This window comes from Boleophthalmus pectinirostris, unplaced genomic scaffold, assembly GCF_026225935.1.
Source record: "Boleophthalmus pectinirostris isolate CB_2022bp ecotype Guang Dong unplaced genomic scaffold, ASM2622593v1 HiC_scaffold_9, whole genome shotgun sequence".
Classification (NCBI taxonomy): domain Eukaryota; kingdom Metazoa; phylum Chordata; class Actinopteri; order Gobiiformes; family Gobiidae; genus Boleophthalmus; species Boleophthalmus pectinirostris.
The window spans coordinates 13,627,944-13,655,041 of NW_026571541.1; the positions used below are offsets into that span (position 1 = coordinate 13,627,944).

Here is a 27,098-nt window from a genome sequence, read left to right on the forward strand (position 1 = left end):
TGGTCCTTCAGCTGGAGACATGCATTTCACACTTGAAGTCATAATCTTTTTCAGATTGTAGTGACTGCATTTATCATGATATTAAAATTAAATGTATGCCCTGTCAACAACCATGCACAGAAACACTGGTACAATAAGAGCCATGACAATTTCCAATTAGAAAAATCCTTTAACAATGTTCTGTGCATGGCAGGTAATACGGTAAAGTCATTCTGCCAGACTTCAACCTTTTTTTTCTTCTTGTACATATAAATTTGTATAATTACGCCTTAATCAACACCAATCTCTTGTTATTTTTGCTACTTATTGAATTTGAATATATTTATTACCTATTATATTTTGCTCTTTGTTTTTATAATATATTGATGTGTAATGTGTGAGATGTGTCCAAATAATTTCCCTTGTGGATCAATAAAGTTTGTCTAAGTCTAAGAATGTGCACAAAATCTATAGAAACAAGAAAATGTTTTAATTATTGTAGTAATGTTTTAAATCACATTTTTTATAGTGAAAAAAAAATAAGGTGGATCCACATTCCAATTTCACTGTTTTAAGATACAGAACTTAGACTGGGGGCGTTTCACACTTGGTCCAAAATTGAGCTTAGTTTAGTCCCAATATGAACTTGGTTTGGTCCTGTTCTAGTCCTTGTTTACTCCTGGTCTAGTCAACATTTAGTTTTGGGTTTAGTCCCACTTTTGATGTAGTGAATGTGAAGTCTGAACGCACCCTATAACTGTACTCAGAACAATTCCTGGATGACGGCCAAACATCTTCAAGTTTAAACCGAATACACCAGATGATTGATTTGGATTGAGGGCTTACATAAAAACAAAAAACAAAAAAACAAAAAACAAAAAAAAACAACAACTCTAAATACTATAGTAGTTCAAATTACTGCCTGTCTTCCTAAAACTTGTTATTTTTATTGACATGTAGGTCTATTCCAACACTCGACAAGTTTTGGAAGCCTTTTGATACAAAGACAAGTGCAGCTGATCAGCTATAGCAGCCTAGAATAACGAGCGAGTTACAATGATGGAAAGTATTAATTAGCACAAAATAATTACACACTGTCAAACTTTAATGACACGTGGCCTGACATCGTGTCAGCTGATGTGCTCCACTGTAGTATTTTCACAGGAGCTGAAATTGGGACTCAACTCCCTTGGGTATATGTTTCTATGGTTACAGCATATTTTTGGAAGATGATTAAAATGATTAAAATGTATAGTATAAGGTGTATAGTCTGTAGCAGCAAGACTAATACAAACAAATGAACAGCATCCAAATAGCAGTGTGACAAGATAATTACTGGGAAGTATCAAAGACAAAGTTCAAGTATTTTCTTTTCATGTTGATGAGAAAGTGAAAATCAGCAAATGGTTTGAGTGACAGCACAAACTGTTATTATAGGGGTCAAAAAATTTGCTTTAGTGGCATGTTCCCAGTCAGCACTGGTCTGTATCAACCAAAAGCCTGTCAAAAAATATAAAAAAATAAACATTGAGCAGTTGACAGGTGGGTTGGAAAAGCTATCCTCTGTGGTTCAAACTGGCATAGCGCAAAATGTGAAAAAAGTTTCTGATAGATAGGTGTCCAAATACTGAGTGAAATGCAGGATGTTGTATAAAAGTCATATTATATAAAAGGCAGCTGCTTATGTTTACAATGAGAAAAACAGAGATTATAGAGATAGGTTATAGGTCTGATAAAAAGGCAGTTATGATAAGAGATATTCAGAGTAGACGATGAAGAGTTATAATACATAGTTATATCTAGTCACCATGTCATCTGCTATGTCAACAGCAGGACTCATGCTACTCCCTTTACCTTATTGTCTATGTCTAACTGAACTGGCTGTTACAGTTCAGGGCACATTTTAAAATGATGTAGGGTTATGCACGAGAAATTAAATGTTCTATATTTGTAAATTTAATAAGATAACTCACACATGGATTAAAAGATCAGAGGTAAGCATTCCTTAGTGAAATGTTCTAAGGGTAGTTTGAATTTAATATAGCTTTAATATAGCTTATATAAACTCATCAACATCAAATGACTCAACTTAATTGGCAAATGTTTATGCCCAGTTCAAGTCCATATAACCTAATACCTGTCTCAAATATGTGTAAGGTTTTACACAGTTTGTTATAAAGTCCTATATTATGCAAAATTGTCTTGTGAGCTCTAAGGCATGTTATAATGTTGATACCTCCTCAAAAACCTGGAGTTGTGCTATTTCATTGACACATGTTTGAGTAACCCTTTATTATTAGTCTGTCTACATCTACATAGTAGTTTCAAGTTAACGGCGACCTTTTACCTTTTCTTCAGCAGAGATGGGGAACTTCAGGGCTGAAATGATCCAAATGATTCTAGTGAAAGTGTATGAATTTTAAAAACATAGTGGAGTACTTCCTGTATTACCACATGAAATCAGAAGGTGGAACAGAATGTTTTCTGTGTGAGAGAAGAACTCCTAAAACCCCTAAATATGCAGGGTCTGTGTGTTAATGAAACAAAACAAAACTCCAGGAATGTTTATGATGAGAAAATATACATAGAGAGAATATACATACAGATCTGAAAATAGCATAATATGGAACATTTAAGGAACTCTATTGACTTTAGATTGTACCTCTTCAAGGTATTAACTACATGACTTTTTAATGGACCAAGGTGGATATTTATTAGAAATAGGCCAACTTATTTGAGACTCAATGGATTACTTTCAAACTGGCATTGTGCCGAATGCCCTGAGCAACAGCCCCTCTCAACAGGATTAAATCCATATGAGCGAGCACTGTGTGATGCTTGAAAGGATGCAATAGCGCTAAGCAATTTCATTACCAGATAGAGAGAGGAATGTCAATGTGCCCACACTTCCTCACTGCTGCTATATTTTTACCATTCAAGTATCAAGCAAATCCAAAATATTGTTATTAATTCAGACACAGCAAAGCACGAGAAGTCATTACCAACACCTGAAATTTATGGCAAAAATATTCAAAAGATTAACAGATGAATTATTTAAACCTTCTACTAAACAGTTGGACAATATGACTAAATAATTAGATCAAAATTCCTCCTCATATTGATCACTCGCAATTTTCTATTTCATTTTATTTTGTAATATTAATTTCAAGACCAGACAACAAGACAGACTTTCAATAAAAAAATAAAATATGAATTTCTTCCTCCAAAGTCTAAAATCCATTCCAAACCACATGCTTAGAGAAGGGGTTAGCTATAGGCCCCCTTGACTGAAAAGACACAAGCATATCATTGAAAATTACTGTTGACTGAACCTCAGTCTCGATTAAAATCTGATTATTTGCACCATCCTACTTTGTTCCCATTTGGTTTAAATAAACAAGAGTGAACTACAACAGCTATGAACAGCTCTGACAAAGTAACTCCACAACAGCAGTCTTTTAGTGAGGCACCCTTCCTGATGCAACCAGTTTGCATCAGTTTGTTGCATCCAGTATTCCGACTAGAATAGATAATGTGGATGAAACGTATTGCCCAAGGACACAACAACAGAACACAAAACACCTACAGTCTGCGCCTGTACAAGGAAAAACACAGTATTAGTTACTAGGTAAAATAGTAGAGACACTTTCTGGTATTCTTACATAGACCAACCGTATATGTCATGGTGATTTCTAACAGTATAGTTTGTGTATCACATGGGGGACAGTATGCAGGACCATAACCACAAATAAGTTTTATAAAGTTTCCTTGGGTTTTTTGCTGGCACTGTCCTCACAAAATAAAAAAGCAGCTCTAATGTACCAGCAGCATTTTACATTGGCAACAAATCAACAATATCTGTCTGTATATAAATGCACACAGCCCAATCTCCCATCTCCCCAGCTCTGGAGGTGTCATAAAAGACTTCTCGGTCACTGTATTTCAAAGAAAAAGTAGAGTTTGTTTGGTTTAGTACTTCCCTCTCACAATATCAAAGTCAACATAGCTCCAGGCACAGAAGAGATTTGAGGGAAGAGACAGTCTGCTTTGGAAACGCCTGAGTTCTTGTTATGTGTAGTCTGTAAAATAAAAATGGAAACTCAGATGGTACATTAATCTTGAGAAAAAAATATCTCAGAAATATATAGATTTTGACACTTGATTCAGACTGGAGCTAAATTAGGTTCTCTGTATTTCATTTTACCCATTGAAAAAGGTCATTGTGCATGTAAGGTCTGTCCAACCTTGTAGATGAGGAGAGGGCTGGGTGATTTAGTATGCAATGGTAATGTAACTATAGGAGCTGCAGTAGATTTGTTAGTAGCAGAAGTACAGAACACTTCTCAATATCAAAAGATAATATTTCTGTGAAGAAATGCTTGCTTCTACTTAAATAATATTATTTGGAAATACTGTGGCTTCTTCTTTGTGTTTGGATCAAAGGTTGCAGCAGTGAAAAAATAGGTTTGATCACACCTCTGAATATTGCATACTCTTATTGTATCAAACACTTCATCCACGTTCCCCAAATAGAGTATGAATATAATATTGTGTTTGTTGCAGAGTCCATATAGGCATTGTTAGCTTGAACTTTAAAGCTACCATCCGTATTTATGTACTATATTTTTTGGACTATAAATCGCTCCGGAGTATAAGTCGCTCCAGCCAAAAATGCGTAATGAAGAAGAAAAAACATATATAAGTTGCACCAGACTATAAGTCGCACTTTTTGGGGGAAATTTACTTTATTAAATCAGAGACCAGGGGACCGATATTTCATCTTGAAAGGTGAATTATAAATAACAATAGAACAGAGAACAACAGGATGTTAACGTAACCTATGAACAGTTCTTCAGATAACTATAACATAAACAACACAACCTAACAAGTTTATCAAACACTCCATCTCACTCCAAATCACTAAATCCACTGAATTCTTCATCCTCGGTGTCACTTCTGAGAAACTCCGCGATGTCCGGAGGTAAACGGAGCGTCTCTTCCTCTTCTGCGTAGCTGTCGTCAGATTCAGCATCAGTTCCAGTTAGAATTATTCCGGCCTTTCTGAATCCCGACAGGATGGTTTTGGTGTCACTGAAGTCCATGCTTTGTCCATCCACTTTCCCGCTTTCCACCAGTCCCTCACAAGTTTCTGGCTCACTGCAAAATTAATTCCTGCTGCTCGATTACCGTTTTTGGCTGCATATTTCACTACTTGCAGCAGGACAACAGCTCTTTCTGCAGGAGACATGCGCAGTAGAGAACGAAGTGACAATAGTAGCAGATACTGACACGCCTAGAGCACTCTCTCATGGCTGTCAGTGTGAAAATTTTAATACATAAGTCGTACTGCAGTAGGACCACTCATGAAAAAAAGTGAGACTTATAGTCCAAAAAAATGTGGTAATGGCCGACCTGCCCCTGTAATCTCACATATCACCACTCTCTACATTATTGCTGTCTGATGGTGTGCCACCTTTGGCCTGACAGAAGACCAGAAAGCACAGGTGAGCCTGAATAAAGACCAGGTTTGGAGAGAGGGAACAGATTTCACATGTACCATCTACTAACACTGATGATGAAAAAAAATCTAATAAACTTGCACATGGTAGCTTAAACATATACTTGATTGTTTCAGAAACTTTGCAGTGATAATAATTTAACAAATGCAAAAATGTATTCACAGTATCTCCTGATTATCAACTTGAGTGAAAAAAAATGTGTAAACGTGTGATGTATTGTCATGTGAGTGACAAATATATAATCGTGTTAATGTATAAAGTGTGGATGTTGACGCAGAGATGCTAAAGTATTTAACTGCTTGAATTTTAATAAGAGAAGGGGAAGTGTATTGTCTTCAGTGCCAGTGCCCTACGTCAGCAGCACTGCCTTTGTCTTGAGTGGTATTAAAGTTAATGATAGCCAGAGGCATCACTTCAGAATATCCACTACACTTGTACCACTATGTCCAGCGATAAGCAGACAGAATTATCCCGACTCATTAAAGAAGGTGTAAACAATAACAAACATCATTGTCCTCATTGTTTCCTGCCGATGTGCTATGGTGTGACTAAATATTAAAAGTCCTGCTCCATCTCTGCAGCAGCAATGGCTCCTACAGCTGCTCAAACACTTGATCAGGCTAAACTTTTATGAGCTGAGGAAACCAAAACAAGCATTAGCAGAAAGACATGGAGCGCGATTGAGCGACCGTGACACATTTGCCCTGCGCATTAAAAACAGATCGGGCTAAGTACAGACATAAGGCAGGTGGAGTTGAGATGCAGAGAGGAGCTGATTTGTAGATCCCCTGAGAGCATCTCCTTGTTTGCTCAGTACAGTTTGGTTAGTTGATATATAGTTATTCTTTGGCACAGGTTTGAAAGTAGACTTTGCCTTTGTTAATCTGACTTTGTAAACGAGCAAAATAGTTCACAATTTTGGACTTGGATTTTTTTTTATACTACAACATTTTTATCAACCAGCATGTAACTGTCAATCAAACAAATGAAGAAAACAGATATTGTCGCTGTGTCCTTAGGCAAAAGTAGTGAAGAATTGAGTAGTAAGATAAATTATGAATGAAACATAATATCCCTTTGTCTCGCATTGTCTTTATTATTTGCCCTGTGGGGACAGCAAGTGGACATTTCCTAAGAGTTTATCTGTTAGGAGCAGGAACACTGGCAACAATATAAAGTTTTGACAAAGGATGAAATCACAGGGCCTATTCGACTTTGGTCAAAGGAAAACTGCAGTAACTGTGGGTCTTTCCAGTTTGCAGTGGTGGTTTAATACAACAGATGAGCAGCTGAATTTGAAACTGTAGCAGAATCTTGCTCAGAAAACAGTGTGCCATAGCGCTGGGTGAGAAAACCAAAAAATCAGAACTTTTTTTCTTGATAAATAAACAACACAGGCATTTTGCAATTTAACACTAGAAGTTTTGAGTAAAATCCTTCAGTTAAATCCATAGCAAAAGGGAAGTTCAAGATGTCAGATTTCTTTCTCCAAAGCCTTAGCACAATCAGTCATCAACAATTAGAAATAACTGAATCTTAGTCCCAATTAGGGCTACAACTAACTATTTTTGTCATTTGTATGTTCCTGAGCTGTCCAAGTCATAAAACCTCAACTATAAAACCTTTTCTCAACTCATGACATGTTTTGGAGCCTATGCATAAAGCAGTAAATGATTGTTCAGTTACTAAAATAGAAGACAACCATTTAAATAATCAATTGGCTGCAATTTATCGATTAACTTGTTGTTTTGAAAGGGTCTACCTTCTCCATATACAATGGCACGGAAACAAGAACACAGTATTCTAGCTGCTCCTGCCTCCACTTGTGTTGAAATATGTGACATGCACTAACTATCTAAATCTTCTCTATGCACTTCTTTCACCAAACAGCTGTCTCCAGGCTTACAGTTTGCATCACAGGAGCAGAAAAAGATTGCCATCACGACCTTGTGAGACTGAAGTGACACATAACAAGCACAAAGCCGCGCGGCGATGAGAACCATGAGTGGGAGAGGAGCCAGTGGAGTACGACATGAATGGGGTTTAAAGCAGAAACATTGATCAGCTCCTAAGAGATTTGTTCTGTTGGTTTATCAGTGCACAACAAGCCCCTGCAGGAAGACACCTGGCTTGCACAAGAGGAGACCAAAAACAAAGTACACACCATTGATTTCATATTTTTGTGTTCTGTCAATTATGCCAAGGAGGTCATGTTTTTGTAGTGTTGGTTTGTCGGTGGGTTGATTGTTTTCTGTGGAAAGACAACTCAAAAGGTATTTAGAAGTTTTTGTTGACATTTTCAGAAATAAAAAGCTAAGGAAAAAAGTGGATTTCTGGGTTCAGCAATATTACAGAATGGAACAACTGCAATATAAAAACCACAAGGGAAGACGCACTCAAACGTTTGTAAAGGGCATCTGGCATAAAATCAACATACAACAATGTGTAGACTGATTTATCTGTGACAACTACACACATTTTCAAAGTAGACTAAATCCTTCTAACTCAGTTGAACAGAAAATGCAACACACTGCAAGCATGGGACAAAATGCCACAAGATCCAAATGTCTTAAGATCGTCATTCCTGTGGAGAATGATCTATTGTTTTTTCTTGATTTGCCATCACCCAGTCACCAGTACAAGTTACATTTACATTTGACAGCCAAAATGCAATCATTATAACAATGATTTGTGCAACCAATGCTTTTACAGAAAATAAATATTGTAAACATGTATATGTTTAAAATGAAATGGGTATTTAGAAAGTATCTGACAGGATAAACAATATATTTTACAAAGGTCAGTTTTGGTTTAAGCTATAGTGACTGAAGTTTCACTCTTTGGGAGGCGAGTTCACTTCACAGAGGTTTGATACTGTCAGACTTTCATTAAACGAGCAACCATGAACTCTGGCCAGAACAATGGCTGCCTTCATTTCGCAGTGTTGTCTCAGGGTCAATGGGACATTCCTCAGTTCACAGGACAGCACACACCACTATTCTCTATTCAGCCCTCATCCAGTCTATAGGGTAAAAGTTAGATTCAATTTTACCTAACTATATACAGAATTTGATTATCTTATGAAAATAGTCTTTTATGAACTTTTAACCATGTTGTATTAAAGTATACAAAGTTATATTTGATATTTCACTCATGCATTCCTGGTCTGACTGCTGAGAAAATCTCTTTTTTTCCATCTACCTCATATCTCCCTCCACTGCTCTGAACTTATTGCAATTATCCAATCAGACTTGTGGTTATATATGTAGGTTTCAAATATGTCATAAGGCCGGTTCAAAAATAACAAGACGTAAATGAAAATCTGCTGTTTGCTACAGTGAAATGCCACTGTGAAGAGGCAGGTGGCATGGAGTTATGAAGTTTTGAACATTAAGTTAATACACCTGTTTCTGATGTAGCACTGTTTTAGATTGCGCTGTCTAAAATGTGCACTAAAATTTCAAACTTTATTTCGATACTAAATAGTAGACAATACTACTGGTGCCAATACCACGTTGATAATAAAAACACTATGGAGACAAGAGAACGTAATTTTCAACATTCAATCGTAGTACTTTCTTTTATATTACCATGTGGCAGAGGTGGTTTTGCAAGTCTCAAGTAAGTCTGACCTCAAGTCCGAGTCAAGTTGCAAGCTAAAAGCAGGCAAGGCCAAGTCGAGTCTTGAGTCACTGGGCCATAAGTCCAAGTCAAGTCCAAGTCGTCTGCTTTGAGCTTCAAGTCATTTCAAGTCTTTAAACCAAAGTATATATAGTAATATAGCTTGCTATGATATTTTTTCCTTTTTAAATGTCTTAACAAGAGTGTGAATTATTATGGTCAGAACAGACAGAGTTAAGATTTAAGAGTGCTTAATAACAGTTAATTTGTTAACTAGTCTAAACATCAAGTCTTTTCAAGTCACAAGGTTCAAGTCCGAGTCAAGTCCCAAGTCTTTGTCTGTTTTATCAAGTCAAGTCTCAAGTCCTAAAAATAGTGACTCATGTCTGACTAGAGTCCAAGTCACAACTTCAAAGTCCCCACCTCTGCCATGTGGTGCTTCAGTTGTTCAGGCAGTGGCGATCCTGGAACGGGACGCCCTCCTCCTGATGCCCCCATGGGAAAGGTGCTGCCCTGCTGCCCCTGGCGTATATATAGCCGTCTGTGTGACTTTTTTAGTACTGATATGTGCTCAAATGACTAGATTTAGTATTGATAGTATCTGATTTCTGATACATTTGATAAATACTAGTTTTAGATCAATATTGCAGTTTGCAGTCCACCAAATGTCAAATCATGATCCACATATATTATAGTTTAATACTAAATACCTGCTAAAATTTTAATATGTCTTTTCTAACACTCTATAATATAAGTGAAAATATGTAATCGTAAGTGAGTCATAGCAGCACTTAACACGTATATTATTCAGCGTGAGACTTCCCACTCGCATTGAACTGTGATGGCGTATGGCAGCCTATGTGTGCGATATAGACAGGTTTAGATTGGCCTGAGAAGAGGCTGCCATCACGCCACTCTCTCACATTACAGTTATTTTTAGTGCAACTCATGGCTCGACGTTGGATAATTACTTTGTCAATTATGAAGGCATCATTTTACATGCAGCCCCTATATGAAGCATTAGGCCCTCAAGCAGACTTTAGCCTGTATATGGCTTTTATTTGAATCAAGTTTGAACATTGCTCTTTAAGAAGAAATTGAGACACACAATCACATCCACTATAACTGCAATAAAATAACACCATCTTGAGAAAATTTATCTCTCAATAAGGGGTATATTTTTTTACTTTTGAGCTAATATGCTCTACGTAATGTTGGAATAGCAATAGGAGTTGAAATAAACATTAGTTAAATTTTTCTTATAGACACAAGAGGTTCAATATGTAGTGGGTAACAAATCCAGAGTGTGCTTTAAAGTCATAGTTTTTTATTTGTCCATGTGCTTTCATTGGGGTTTATGGGAAATTAGATATTGCAGTCCTGATGTATCTCTGGTACATTTTGCCATCATCTTATCAGCCGAGCCTGGTATAAAATATCAGCACTTAAGGGGCTCACATTGTGTCTGATGTGTGTCACTGCCTGACAAATGGAATTACAAGACATATTTTGCTGTGACTGCTGAAGGAAAGGCATCCTAAATTGCCACTATCAAACATAAAGGAAGTGAACAAATGTTTTGTTTTTCTGTTGTTAAAATATTCAAAAATGTCCTGTTACAAATACAAAAGCTGTGTTTCTTGGCCCATACCACTGTTGTTTATACTTGGTTTCGCAGGAAGGCTAAACAATATTTTTTGATAAATAAAATGTTTTAATTTGTATGTATTTTTGTTAAACGCAGAGGATGTGATATTCTGACAAGCCAAGCCTGCTATCTTTTCTTAACAGAACAGCCTGAAGCCGACCTTAGAGTCATTTATCTGTATTGTCATTCAAATATGGTAGACATCTCTTCAGCCTATGTCAACACAAACTATAGAGACAGGATTACGTGAATTATGTTGATCGGTAGTTTGCCATTTTACAATGGTAAATATAGCAAAGGAGTGGCTCGAACTGGGATTCCATTGCACAAAGAATATATTAATAACCATAAGAAAGGTCTAAGTTTGGCTTATAGATTCTGCCTGGCACACACAGGCAGACCTGGTGCCCTTCTTCTTTCAATCACAAAGGCCTCAACAACAAGAGGAAGACACTATCTGTTTTCCAGCCCGACCATAAAAGGCAGCCTCCTGGGGGCACACAATCACCACTCCAAAAGCCACAACACCGGGGCACTGGCCTTCCCCTCCAAATGCCATCCGCGCTCGGCAGTGCTGAACCAGCTCAAACCATGCAGAACTTGAACCACATTGACTCTTCTTATGCAGCTCAAAGGGCCCTCGGTTGGGGAATGATAGCAAGAAATCTTTTGAAGCAGAATTTGGGAATTATTTTATGGAAAAGCACACTAGGATGGATGATGGGAGAGCTAAAAGTGTAAGAGCTCCCCCCTGCAGAGTCAGTAAACAATAAAGTACTTCATGCCTGACAACAGCAGCATAAACTGGATTTTCTTAGCACAGAGGCTGGCTATGCACACAGTTTTCTTGCACCAAGTTGCTCTTTACATATTCTCTCCTGACGTGCCCTGAAATATTTGGGTTCAAGCTGATCAGCCTGCATCCTATTTTTAGCTCAAAGATCCACTCCACAAGTGATTGAAAGTAAGGAGTTGCATTGAGAAAAAGATAAGACTTTCTTTGTTGGGGTGTAGAGTAATCTAGGAGCAGTGTGTGGCTCTGAATGTCACATATGGTTCTTGTAACACATGAGCAGCTAACCTTAAAAACGGAGACACCATCTGGCACTGATTGTTGTCTAAGTATCTCTGAGACTCCAGTCAATACTGTGTTTGACAGTAGATTCTTTCAAAAGTGTTTTTCATCAGCAGCTGTGTACAAAGGCTGCACAAGTAGAACTGTGCACACTCCAGCATCACAGCAACAGGGTCTGAAGTACGTCTTCATCAAGTTTAGTCTTTACTTTTAGATTGTTATTCAAGATGCTATTTAACTAAATAGATAAAGGTAGAGAATCCACTGAGTTATATTTTGGATAAAAATTGCAATTGCAATTGCGATTATATTGCAAAGTGCACATTGTAAACAACCCCAAGAGCATACACATTTGAAAGAACACTGAAATATGAATAATAACAAAATAAAACAAGAATCCATTCTTTTCATTTGTAGAATTTCTTTGTAGGTATCAAACATACAGGTAATTTCTAAAATTTTATTTTCTAAAAAAGGAAATTTTGTTCTTCACAGATTGTTGCAGCCTTTGTGATTTGATTTGCTTAAATTGCCATTTCATTTTGATTGCCATTTATTGTACAGCCCTAGATTCAGGTCACTGCAATTTGTGGCTTTCTAAAATCGTTTCCAGCAATGTAAAGGTTGTGATGGAGATCATCCTAAACAGTGCCAATGGCAGGAAAAGAATCCTTTATGTTCTTCTTATGTTGGCACTAAAGAGACCCACAGCCATCCACATTAAGCCATATACATGTTTACACAGAAAACCATTATAATTACCTAAAGGCACAAATGTACAAAATTAAGAAACTAACAAACCTCCAACCTGTGATGAGACGTGCTGAGCTATTGAGAGACATTTACATGTCTGAGCTGTCTTTGAACTGTGTATGTCATGTCTACTTGCACTAACATTACTACTAGCCCAGGAGTCAGACAGCAGTCAACTCTACACTCCGTTTCAAGTAAACTAGCACAGACAAGGCCTAAGTTCAAATGAAACCAACTACAAACAGATGCCTGACTCTATCTTATTCAGTCACTTCTGTCGTGTTCGCGCAGTGATGTCTCAACCTATGTTAAATGTCCAATATCAAGTGCTTTAACAAAACGCCATTTAGTCTTTAAACTCTTGACATGTAACACGATGACAGACACGTGAATATGCACATCCGACACCTCTGCCTGACAGTTACCCATACACACACCACTGCATGGTGCACTTTTTACCTGTCACTCCACACTTTATATCACTAGCGCTCAAGATGCAGTGTACTCTTTGGAAATGTCATTCATTACATGTAATACAGAAGCTGCTGCCAGAAACGGGAATACAAAGCAGGCAGAAATCCAATGCCTTGGAAGTTTCTGGCAGTCACTTGGTTAAAAAGACTCTAAACCTACTTCAAGTCTTGCAAGAAAAGTTTCTCCTGCTTTTTCTCATTCCTCTGTTGCTGACTTTGACTTTGTCTTTATCACAGCTAATGAATAGACTGGATGTGGCTTGCTGTGCAGTCTAAGCGCATCTAAAGGAATGCTATCTCACTGCATACTGTTGATTCCTTTCTATAAACAATAAATTTCAAACCATTAGCACAATTTTTGGAATAATTATCAGTTAGCAGCTGCCACATTTTCAAATTATGTATTTAATAGTATAAAATTGACTATTATTTTGCCTAGTGCTTGGTAAAATAGGCTTTTAAGCAGCTACAACACTTTAAATGAATTAATTATAATAAGCCTTGTCTTTCTGCAAACTAGCCAGCCACCAATTTTACTACAGTAATTCTATCAATATGTAATGTTACTCTGTCTGGATTTATATGCCAAGATATTTCATAATGATACTTTGGTTTATAATAACTACACTTTAATTTGCCTAAAGCATGAACACAGACTTACCTCTTTGTATGAGTTGTGGTTTGTTTCATTTGAGTAACTCTAATATTAGTCCCTCTACATCTTCAAAGCTCAAAATGCTCTGCTCTACCTTGTGATGTCATGTAGTGGTAGTTTTCAAGTTACGGCTACAGCCTTTTACCTTTTGTACAGCAGAGATTGCCAAGCTGAACTTATCCATGATTCTAGTGAAGGTGCACAGAGTTTAAAAACACAGTAGAGCATTTTCTGTACTACTGCATGACACCACAATGTGGAAGTGGAATGTTTTCTGCTGAAGAGAAAGACTAATATTGAAAAGTTTGTGTTTTAAAAAAAACATTAGACAACATTATAACTTATATCAGAAAAAGGTGTAATATGGGCTCTTTAATTAACAAATGGTTTATTAAAACTACTTAATGAATACATTAACCCCTTAATTCAGTAGTTACTCAGCTTGAATAACTCTTTATAAAAAATAAAGAATAAAGAACAGTTTATAAACACTAAGAATGAGTCTTTGCTCATGTGTTATTGAGGCTAAGTGAGGTGTAGTCATTTAAGTGGTACTTTTAAGTACTATCATGAACTACTAATGTGTCCAGGCACTAGTGTGTACATACTAACTACATACTGTTATGTATGTTAAGTGTACTATTTTTCAGCAGCAAGTCCCTGTTGGTCCATATTGTTTTTGCTATTAGATCTGAATCGTTCTCTTAACCAGACTCCACACATTTTAATGACTATGAATAAAACATGATCAGCTCACTGTAGCACTCCAGCAGCTTCCAGTGAAGAGGGTCTGATTAAAAGACAAACTGCTGCTCTTCTTTATCAGCTCCAAATGTGCTTAAATTGCTACAGGTTACAATGACTGGAGGCAATTCAGCCCCAGACTGTGATGGATCGATTGTATCTTCAGAGCAGAAAACACTGATATATGAAAGACTGAATTTATATGGGATGTTTAGACCTGTTTCTAGACACATGAAAATTACAGTGCACAGCAGGGGTTAACAGTGAGTGGGCAGGCCAAGTTTATTATTACCATCTAACAGCATATAATAAAAGTCAATTAGAATATACAGGCTGTGCTGGAATATAAATTAAGTGGGTTGTTGTGTTTGTTTTGGTGTCACCGTCATAAAGCAGCAGCAATGAGAAAGAATATGGAAACAATTAGATTGTTTCTTTCTTGTAACAATAACTTCAAACATCTACAATACTATATTCTAATGCTTTAGCAACCTAATTTTAAAATATTGTTCCAACTCATACTTTTGCTGTGCTTTGAGGAGATTTAAATCCTCAGAAGTATTTGTCATAATCATTTGACTGGCAAGATGCATTGGTAAAACTAAGAAATAAAATATGATTGATGGTATATTGTGAAACGACAAATAAACTATGCATAACTTGTAAGATATAAGAAAGTTTCCCCAAAATGGCCTGCTAAATGTTTTACTATTGCATTGAAGATGAAATGCACTGATTAGGTAATGAGATTCTTCAGTAAGGAGGAGTTTTGTGCTTTAAAGTGTGCTTGATTCTAAATGATATCTGATTTAAATGCACTGCACATCTGGAGGAGGGTCCATCGCCTGCTTGTCTCCATGGAGATGTTACCGCTCTCCCTGAAATGTTCCATGGTATGACATAAAACACATCTATCTAACATTTAATAATTACTGGTGTTTCTATTGCTCAAAACTACAATAATTCTCTCTGTGAATAGGTTTGCCTCTCCACAGATATGACCTGCAGTGGAGCCTACAGTTTCCTCCCTAGAGCTAGATAGGTTTTATTTATACTGTGGAACATTCTAGACAAAGCAATAACATCTCTATGAGGACAAGTAGCTGACAAACCCTCCACTAGAAAATGTGTTCAATGCACCTTTAAGTTCATCCAAAATTATAATGTTTGTTTCTATTATAAAAAATGAACACATCTGATAAACTTTGGCAGGATCAGTGACCCTGAATTGGATGCCAGCATTGTTGTGGTGTAACCGTGAATTCTGAGCTAAGCCCACTTGGCACACACGCATACAGAGGTCAGTGAGGGTTGGCTGTGGCGTTTATGTGCGCTCTCTCAAGCTGGCATTACACTGTGACTGTGTGAATAAGCAGGACAGTAAACAAATGTGACCAAATCCTCTGATGGCTCTATGAATCTGGTAAATAAGACTGTGGAAGGCACTGACTCACACAGAGGCGGTGTGAAGTGGAGCTTGTTTTATTTTTCAAACATGGCTGTGTACAGAAAAACCTCAAGTCCTCAAGTTTCTCACAAGAAAACACAAGAATGGGTGGATGTGAAACATGTTTCAATGCAAAGTTAAAGTTAAGTAGGAAAGATGGACTGGTGTGGAGTTGTGTTTTAGTTCATGTTTTCCCTCAAGTGATGCAGAAAAGTTTAAAAAGAAAGACGATTAATAATCAAAAAAAAAAAGTACACTCAACATACCAATAGTAAAATATAGGTGTCGTTCAAGTACTGGTACCCAAAATTGAAAGCTATAATAGTGGTATAACTATATCCTGCAAAAAGGGCCCATCTTACTTCTATTGCTTCCAGCACTATTTCTATGACAGCCCCACTTACTGTGGAGCTGCTATCAGATCAGGATATTACATGTAATTCGAGACATCAAGTTCTCAGCTTAAATACTGCCCCTTACGACTGTGCCTGGACCTCTTGGAACAGCCTTATGAGTTATTTACTGCAGCTCTAATAAAGTTCTAGAAATTACGTGGAAGTTTAGAAATATTTCTATCTCAAAGTTACCACATACAGTACATGCAGTGGTTTGTGGCTAATTAGATCCAAAAGTAATGTTCAAAGCTGACTGATCATACTTTAACACTTCTGACTGAGACAAGTCATTAGCAGTTAACAGCTTTTTTCCACAAACCATCTAAATATTTCTTATCAGCAGATTGGCTATATGTCAAAGTTCAAAAGAAATTCGCAAATTTAATTGGTGATAGCACTAACACTTTCACTGGGAGTAAAAACTATGTGTTATTCACACACACCCCAGTCCAAATATATCTTTGGAATTCTACCTTTAAAAGTCTTTGATGTAAGGGGAACAAATGTGATAGAAACTTGTGATACCAGAGCAGCCAATGGACAGACACATGTAAGAGCTGAAGATAACTTTGACCTAAAATATATTAAAGGTGAAGAGTTTGCCGCCATGGAGATATGTCTTGTCTGGAATGTCCTGGTATGGCATAAACATATCCATCTTGCATACACTCATTAACATTGGTTTCTATTGACAAAAAAATCTTGAATTCTTACAGTGACTGGGCTCGACTCTCCAAAGACCTGACATGTAAGTTGGCCCTGTGGTGTCACCTGCCAATTGTGCAGTATCTCCACAAGCAGATGAAGCAGGTGATGGAGAAAAAGTTAGTTAGAGTAAGAGACCTGAGTGTTTGACCAAATTCACTCTAAGTTGAAAAGAAAATATCAAATCATTATATTAAAAAAACAACATTCTTGTTTTGTTGAATTCTTTTTTGCATGAAGTGACATGTTTTCAGTGTACTGCCTCAGAGGGTGCAGTGAAGCAGCGGTGCTCAAAGTGCAGACATCAGAGGAGCCTCCTGTGATGTGCTGAAACAAAAGGCACCACAGACAAAAGAAAGGATGATGCAAAGACTCTGGGTTTGGAGAAAATTGAATGTGCATATGGATTCTAATATAATACTGATAGCCTCCAGCAGCCCTTATGCACAATTTAATCCATAATTCGGAGTTATCATCGTTTGACAAAAACTATGAAGGTAAAAGTTAATTTCAACTTTGTAATGAAAAAGAACATGTTGTTGAAAATGTGAAATGTTCCAATGTGACGTGTGAACAGTGCTTGCTCCAAAATTAGTAATAATATTTCTTATAAAACTAAAAAATTTGTGAACTTATTTAAAAGGCAAAGGAGAAAATAAAGAAACAATTTTGAAGTTAAAATATCCCTGATTGAGTAAAATAAATCAAATACTTTCCACGTGATTCTAGAAAGTAGTAAAAAGTAGTAAAAGTATTATTATGATGTCATAATCCCAAACGGGGGGCAAAAGACCATTTTTCCCTATTGATTACACTGGATTTTCTGCCATGAAATATACAAAATGTAGGGAGCCCGCCTGATGACGTGCGCGAAAAAACAAACTAAATTGTAGCCTCAAATGATTATTTCGTTCCCACAATATGTAATTCATTCCCATGTTGTAGCTAAATCGTTCCCACGTTTAAGGCAATTCGTACATATCACTATGTAGTCAGACCATTAGTCCGAAAGCCTAATAGTCCGACCATACGTAGTAGAGATGCATGGATGACTTGTAACGTGCTGAGGATAAACCATTCATAAGTGTGTGTGTGGAGGCCACACCAGGGCAGGGAGCCACAAACACCAGAACAAGAAAATCTATGCCGTGTCATTAGTGGATTATAAAAATATACATGCCGCAACTGCCAAGTCAATCGCCAGGACTACAGCAGGACTACACTGGGTCTGGACAAGGACTAAACCAAAACTAAACCCACGCCGTCATAGCAGATTATAAATATATACACACAAAAACCGTAGAACCGATCGCCAGGACTACACCAAGACTGGACCAGGACTGAACCAGGACTAAACCAGGACTGGACCAGGACTAAACCTGAACCTCCGCTGTGTCCAATGTGCTGTGAACTGGCAAAAATGTGGGAATGATTTGCTAAAACATGGGAATGAATTTATTAAAACGTGGAAACAAATTAACAAAAGCATAGCTAAAACCATAGACTGTATAAAGAAGTGGACTACGCGAGTGTGATGTCACCCACAGTGTTCAGTGCCGCTCAAATGAGGCTCGCGATGCTAACGGTTACAGGAGCGAATCTGGAGCCAGACTCTATGTTATGAATAGAATTTTTTTGACAGAAAAAAATAGCAAAAAAAATTCAGGATCATGTAGAGCAGATTAATATGAACATTTTAAGACCAAAATGACAAGGCTCACTGCTGCAGTTACAGAGAGAGAGATGACAAAGATCCCAATGTAAGTCAGTTGGAGCCAGGGTCAGGAGCTGGAAGAGCCTCCTGGCAACTTCCTATTTGGCACACGGTGGCTAGGGCATTAGCTATGTGCACTCATAAATATGGTCTATGGCTAAAACATGGGAACAAATTAGCTAAATCGTGAGAATGAAATAGTAATTTGAGGCCACGATTTAGTATCTTTTTTCGTGAACATCATCAGGGAGGCCCCATAAAACGGTGAATTCACAAATGATGAACCTGATTTTCAAAGCCCAAGAACTCAGTGCATTACAATAAAAAGGGCATCTATTAAATATTATTGGTCTGAAGAATGTTGTAACATTAGCTGAAATCCAACAACAGGAACACACATCACAATTTATAAACAAACCCAAAGTTACTATAAGAAGCGCCTTGTTAATTTTACATGGTATGGCCCTACCATAATTTGTCAAACAAGGCCAAGATTATAAGATCAAAATGAGACAGCTGTTATAGGCTATGCATCATCAACAGCAGTTAAACAATTTACAAGGGTCAGGAGTTTGAAACAGGGAAAAAAAATCAGTCAGGCAATTTGAATTTATTATCTGTGGTTTTATGCTTGTCAAAATGATTAGGATGACACGATATTCAATACACGGCACCCATGGAGGTGACCCCCATCTACAGAGGGCACTTCTGCACATCATAAAACATGACAGCAATTTACTGAGATGAACCATAACTTGAGCATTTACGTGAATGTTAAACTATATAGAGCTGCTTTGGTTTCACAGACAGCAGCATTGCCTCTCTCATACACTCTCACATGCATTCAATATCGGTAGTTAAGATTCTAAATTCACATGTCTCATTTATAGGAAAGGACATGTGTTGACAGGCTTATAGTTAAATCCAACATGTTTTTGTCAACAAGCCTAATTGCTAACCACTTTGCGACTGTCCACTCTAACATATGAGAAAGAGCAAATGCACACTTACATATTTTTCATCTATACTGGCTTAAATAATAATAATAATGATAATAATGAATCAGTTTTATATAGTGCTTTTTGGACACTCAAAGATGCTTTACAGAGCATTATTCATTCACTCCATACCCAGTGGTGGTAAACTACTATTGTAGCCACAGCTGCCCTAGGTCAGACTGATGGAAGCGAGGCTGCCAGTCTGTGCTGTCGGCCCCTCCGACCAGCACCATCACTCATGCACACACCACTTTCATACAAGCAATGTGGGTGAAGTGCCTTGCTTAAGGACACAACAACAGTGTGTCAGTTGTAGCACCCGATTTTCCCAGCATCTCCCATCCAAGTACTAACCAGGCCCAGCCTTGCTTAGCTTCTGAGATCTGACAGGATCAGGCTTTGACAAGCTGGTATGGCCACAAATGGCTTGAACGTCTTAGAAAGACATCGGCGGAAATCAGGTTTCGTAAACAATAATGCGATATGACATTTACTGGCTAATTTACTGTAAATATGTAATGCAGCGCACGTCATTCTTGCTTGTTTCAAATGTATTGCCATGTTCTAAATGCCTCTAATGTTTTAAAGTGATTTTTACACTTGCATATGGTTTGTCCAAAGTAAATGCAATGTCTTTATATAATAAAATAAAATTGGAAAAAGAATAAGAAATAAGTGTATGAATCTCTGTCCACAAAGAGAAAAGGCAAACTTACACAAAAATCCGTAGATTGCACTTGGTTAGTCAAACATGCAGCTCCAGTGCTTCAGGCAGATTGAGGTAATTCCACCCTCAGGCTCTTTATAATACCACCCTTCATAAATACACACTTCTACCATTCAAATCAATGAGGAAATACGTCTAAACTCCAACAAACTAGAACTGTACAAAAGCTAAATGAATGAGGTCAGTGGAAAGAGCTATTCAAAATGGCACTGGCATCTCTTTTGGATAGCCTTGGGTTGTTTGGTTTTAATGGGTGAAAAACCAGTCAAGTACAATGGTTAGCTTTGTGAATACCAATAGAGCAGACGAGCAATCCTGTTACAGTCTGGAGTCGCAGGTTTCTATATTACCGTATACCACCCCGGGGGCAATCCTCTAACATGCTAGGTGGGACATATGACCCTGGGCCCCCCTCCTCCATCGTTCTTGGCCTTTGCGTCATGCCTGGTTTGTCTCCAGACATGCGGCGTAGTTGGAGGTCTGTTTTCCGACCTTTAGACAGGGACAAAGCTGCCACTTTTCTTACAACATAAAAAATTGCATCCACAGTCTTGATATTCGGCTGACCTTGGGAATTCATCACAGTAAGACATTCTATTATAGTGTCACTAAACTGTGAGAGAGCAACAACATTTTAAGAAACACATTAAAGGGGCACTATGTAACTTTTTAGTGCAAAAAGTAACTGTGACTGCTTGTCTCGATTGAGATGTTATTGCTTTGCCTGAAATGCCTGAAAGGTTTCTCAGTGCGGCATTAAACATATATCTTGTATTTACTCACTTACAGATGTTTTAATTGACTAAAAAACATACTGTGATTAGAGTCGCCTCCCCACAGATTTGACCTATAATTTGATGCTACAACGTGCTTGTTTCCATAAAAATATGTTATACGAGACAAGCAGGTTACAGACAAAAAAGTTAGACACTGTCCCTTTAAGATGTTATAAAACAGTTGGGTAAAGTCATTTGAATTATTTTGTTTATTTTAGTGATGTTTCCTGAGTAGATGGAAATTGAGAGGTTATTAAATGGTATGTTTTAACATTTCTAAAAAAAATATGCATAGTTTAAAGCTAATGATTTTGTCATTTTGCAGCATCACGAACATTGAAAAGTCACCACATAACATTTTGTAGTGGCAAGTTGTGAGATAAATTTTCATTTCTGTTGTTTTTTGAAAAGGTCAGGAGCATTCTCACCAGACGACGACGTTCTTCTTCCACAGTGTTAAGAAGCTGGGCAAACTCTTTGAAAGACTGAGCTGAAAAACAAGAAAAATCCAACTTACAACAGGTTTTAGGACACAAATATATATTTTATCTTCAGTCAATAAATCTTTATAACCTGACATATGATGAAGTCGTACAACTGTGTCATAATTATGCAAATACACAGATCCACATGTTGTCTCATAATAAAAAGGATATTTAAAAAGTGTAGCAGCTTGGCCGTTAAAGCTCGTATGTCGCTGGCACCCCTTGAGCTTTCTCACACATGGGGGGATGAAATGTTTTTTCCCCCACGCTCCCAATACCGCACATTTTAGAACCTAATAAAATCATGCAGCTGTCCCATTTAAGCTCGAGACGTGTAGTAAAAAACAATACTTCAAGTGAATGGCGACTGTTGATTGCTTCCCTTTTATTTCGTTCCCCTGCGTAGTCTTAAAATAAACTGACAGTGAGTATAGGAGAAAGAGAGATATATTGTTTGTCCACTCCATCTGGGCTTTACTTATTACAGTCAACACAGGAGTCATTCAGTGTACAGTACAGAGAAGCTTGTCTATGGGATTGTACCTGTACACATCCATGACTTCAATAAACGACAGCTACCAGTGTTTTGTTTTTTTTCTTCTTCTTCTTCTGTTGAACAAGAGACAAGCTGTTTTCTCCGATAGTAACAGTAATAGTCTAATAATAGTTAACAGAAATCGAAAGGCTGTGGATATATAATTCAGATGTGGTAATGTGATAAAGAAGGTCCCCACTGGCTACTAGTGTATGTTTCTTATGTCTATAAAACATAAAAAAAGCTACACCAAAAAAGGTTGTTTACATTTTTGCTGGCGGCATTACACACTGTTATTGTGTTCAGGGCACAATAGTGTTGGCTTCATGTTTATGGGCGGTGATGACAGAGGCAGTATTTGTCATTCTGCCCCAGGGTACTTAAAGTCTCAGGCTTTGTTTTTACAGTGTAGGGCTAGGTGATATTGTCCAAAAATAAAATTGGGGATTTTTTTCTCTAAAAATTAGAATTTTGATTTTTCTCCCTTTTCCACTAAAAATGCCCAACAAACTACAGAAAATTTTCAAAAATAAACAAAGATATATAATTGTTTCAGTTAAGGTATAGTGCTGTAAATAGTAAGCTCCTTTTAATTAAAACATTATCAATATTAATATATTTGTTGTGGAATGTAAATAGAAATATCTTAAACAGCTTAAATACAATATAAAAGATAAAAGCAGCTAAGCATCTGATGTTACTACAAAGTTGTGTTGTGAAGGGATAATATTTAACCCAGTGGCAATTGGGGGAAATCTTTTCATTTTATGAATGAGATAAAACTAACTAATCATAACAGTCCACTGCATTAAACATGAGGCTGATGTGGTGTAAAAGACGTGATTTGCACTTTCACAATATTTAATGTGACGTTGCTCATTTCAGAGCAGCTCTGGCCCTGTGCTAAACTCCTGCTTTTCTCTTCACTGAGGCTCAAACATGAAGGAAAAGCACATGACCTCTAAAACTCTGATCCTTATAGCCCAATTTATGGTTGTGCTTCAAATCTTCTGTGTCACATTTTCCGAAATTTTGTGTCGAACCAATGCAGACAGCAAGGTCCTCTCTTGGTCCTCTCTACATACATGATTGGTCCTCTCTACATACATTTCCAGTACTCAGCTTTCCCACTTCATTTTGTATACACGAATGCCATTTTCAAATCCTAGCCTCCTAGCGGTGTGGTGGTGAATTACTTTGTGGCACACAGATCCATAAATCAAAAACTACGGCAACAAGGTGACAGCAGCAGTGTGCGTTGAGTCAATGCAGAACTATAATTTGGCCTAGTGACTGCACTTTGCAGACTTTCTTGCATTTCCAATGCAATTAACAATAATAAAAAGTGAGGAAACTAAAAAAGATTTGCTTCCAAACAAATTGAACTGAACTTAAAATTTGATTCATCAATGTAATTGATTTGTTGCCACGTCATATTCCAGTGCATGGTATAACACTCCAGCTCAGCTTTAAAGGCTTCACACATGTATGTTCATTGTTGATGTCCATTGTTGATTATCCCCTGTGTCAGCCTTTGTCCACTCATTAATGGGAGCAGAGCCGCTGTCTTGCCTGTCAACACAGTCACACCAAGAGCAGAGCCTGGCATGGAGGCCATGAATCACCTCAGACACTTAGGTCCATTTACACACCAAAGCTTTTTAAAGAACCAGCAGCAATGATTTTATGCCGTAATGCAGCGGGCAGTCGAGCCCTCCTATTAACACCTTTGGCTGCTTTATCAACAGAAGCCACCTCTCAGGGGGTAAAGGCCACAGCAGGAGCCACTGATGGGACAGGATTAGACTGCGAGCAGAGGAAATAGTGTCAAAGGGAGGTTAGCTTTAGCATACCATTCACTAGCAAATGAAAAAGTCAGTATGGACCAGATGAATAAAATGTTTCAATAGCAGAGAAGTACAGCCTGCTTGGTGTAGAAGTGTTATTTTTCCAAACGGACTCCTGGGCTTTAATGCAGCATACATTTTTAATATTCTTCTGGGCAGCCTTTTTAATAGTCAACATTTCCTAGTTAAGTTTAAAAAGAAAAATGTAGCCAGAAGGATTTTGTAATGGTATTTTCTAGCCCCTTCATTGGTAAATTATACAAACAACAGAAGAATTTAACTTGGCATTTTCCTGAGAACTTATGAAGGCTAGGTGCAACATATATATATATATATATATATATATATATATATATATATATATATATATATATATATATATATATATATATATATATATATATATATATATATATATATATATATATATATATATATATATATATATATATATATATACACACACACACACACACACACACACATACATATATAACATATATATATAACATATATATATTACATATATATTACATATATATATATTTATTTATTTATGTATTTATTTTTTTTACATTAGATGAAATTACAAAATATACTGTGTCTACTGTTGAGATTGTAAAGGTCTCATTTCTTTTGATCACCTCTGGCTATATAGAAGCACTTAAAGCCAGTGTATAATAGGACTGTCAAGTCATAAAACATTTTTTCAGTCAAGTAATGATTTTGCCCCAGTAAATTTTGCATTTCTGTCAGAACTCTCCTCTTTTAATCCTGTAATTTTCTTCTTTTTTCATCTATGACAGGTAGCCCATACAGAAATACCTTAGCTCTGAGCTTACAGGCTCTATTCTTTGAGCTGCATCTTTGACTTGTATTTTTGAGCTTATCAGACTTGTCTCAGTCCAGTGATGTCCCTTGGAGACTCTGACTTGACCTTCTGTGAGAGGAGCATGTAACTTTTCTGAAAATTCAAATTTCTGAGGCCACATCAATCTTTTGCCCCCATTGATTCCTAGATAACTGGCATAGAATGAGAATGTCACTGCAGGAAGTAGTAGAGTAAAATCAATAAAAGGTCAGGTGAGCAGGCGCGGGCACATATAATCTTCCATGTTGTTCATGGAAGTTAGCTGGCATCAAAGCGAGCACACAGATCCTGGCTCAGACTCTCAGCTCTGGCATTCACAGAGGTGTAGCTGTGTCAGTGGGACAGCGCGGGGACATTGATGAGGTGATTGATTTCAACACATTTCATATTTTCCAAGGTGTGATCATGGCCTTTGCGTTAGCCTGGGCAGCCAAGCACAATGGAGAAGCACAGGGAATTTCAACAAACGGGAAATAGGAAACATTTATTATGAGCCAAATTTGGTTGACGGAGTATGAGCTAAACAAGAGAACCACAATAAAGCCATTAAAAAGACATTACAGTATTTTCCCCCTGCCGTCCCGCCTGGTGTAATGTCAAAATCTGTAAACTATTATTTCAAACTCACAAACTAATCTACTTCTCCTGATTTTATTAAAATAGACCACTGCTCCCCTTTTTCGCACTAAAATCCTGTAATGATATTCAGTATTTCATCTTGCATTTACTTAATGTTTGTTTCTTAGCTTGTTTATGTCCTCAGTGTATACAGCTTACCATGCATAATACATTGGCTTACTGTAACTTCACTGATCCTTAAAATCATACCAAAAGCTAGAGCTGAACAATTTAAAAAATGTCTTTCTTTGTCTGACAAACATTGCAATCATGATAAGATTGCAACTTTATTACTTTAAGTACACATTTAAACATTTCCAGGTGAATTGACAAAAAAACTGAAATATGAATGGACAAACTAATACAAGAATCACATGTATTTCAGTATCTGTGTACAGATCTAAACTACAGGGTTAGCAGTTTTCACAAGCAGTAAGACAGGATATTTTCTTAAGGGATCCACCGGTATTTCAGAACTGTAGCATTTATTTACTAATTGTGTCCATTCAAACTGTGATTTTGATTTGATTGTGAATAATCTCACAGCCCAACCAAATACAGCTTTGAGGTCTACAGATTTTTTACAGCTTCACTTTATGGTGTAAAATATCTTTTTCTCCTCAACTCTAAAGCCAGTTATCTATAATAGACACTGTATCATCATCTGAGCCCTCTGCAGTGTCCTGGTCGCTCTTAGTAAACATTGGACTCATCCCACTACACCAGCTGGTCAGACAAAATGCCTATTATTTGCTACACATAGGACCAACATGAGTGTGAATGGAAAAGCAGGCGTAATAGACATTTCCTCAAACAAGCACATGTTTGACTCTAACTATCCCTGGATATGGGTGTGGATTTGTCCAATATGCATAATTGCTTTTCTGCTCTCCTGCCCATCATGCTACAGCGGCTGCTTTGAGAGAGAAGAAGAGGAAAAGGCACTCTTCATTAGGCATTCAGATGAACATTACGGTCCCGTGTCGGAGGGGTCGATATCCAGTCTAGCCCTCACAGATGGACAGTAATTCGGCAGGCCCTAGCTCCACGAAGCTCAGGGCTCAAGCTGGAGATAATGAGCACAGCAGAAAAAGCAGGGAGAGGAGGAAGCAGGCAGACTGTGAGAGGGGCCCATTAGTGGTGTAGGGCCCTCTGCGCCGCTGCTTTCATACTCCTTATGGTGGATACGGCACCTCCATTAATCTCTGACACTGATCACAATTAGTCCCTTTGATCGGCAATAGGCTTTAGAAGAAACAGGGGAAACATCATAAGCAAATCAATAGCATTAATTATACATGCACCGTAGACAACTTCCAAGATCCATGCAGGGAAAAAATAAACATTGCATGGATTTGCTAGCATCCTGACAATCCTGTAATAAGTGTTTGCTGTATTGTTTTTTTTGTTTTTTTATTTTTTGTATCTAATTTTTTATTCTGTATGAGTAGGATAATCATGACAGCAGATATTTCTATAACTTGTCTTCACTGAAAGGTCAGGTATAGTTTGA

At 37.4% G+C, this 27,098-nt stretch overlaps 1 protein-coding gene and 1 pseudogene across 5 annotated transcripts in view; both read right to left on the reverse strand.

The window, feature by feature from the left end:
* Positions 1–27,098, reverse strand: part of LOC110163566 (rho GTPase-activating protein 42) — an 82,733-nt gene that overhangs the window by 34,426 nt on the left and 21,209 nt on the right. For all 5 annotated transcript variants that reach the window (XM_055166851.1, XM_055166850.1, XM_055166848.1 and 2 more), the window contains exon 3: positions 21,658–21,719. In XM_055166851.1, the coding sequence (XP_055022826.1) occupies positions 21,658–21,719 (62 nt within the window). The remainder of the gene's footprint in view (positions 1–21,657; positions 21,720–27,098) is intronic.
* LOC129407319 (5S ribosomal RNA) lies at positions 20,034–20,150 on the reverse strand (annotated as a pseudogene).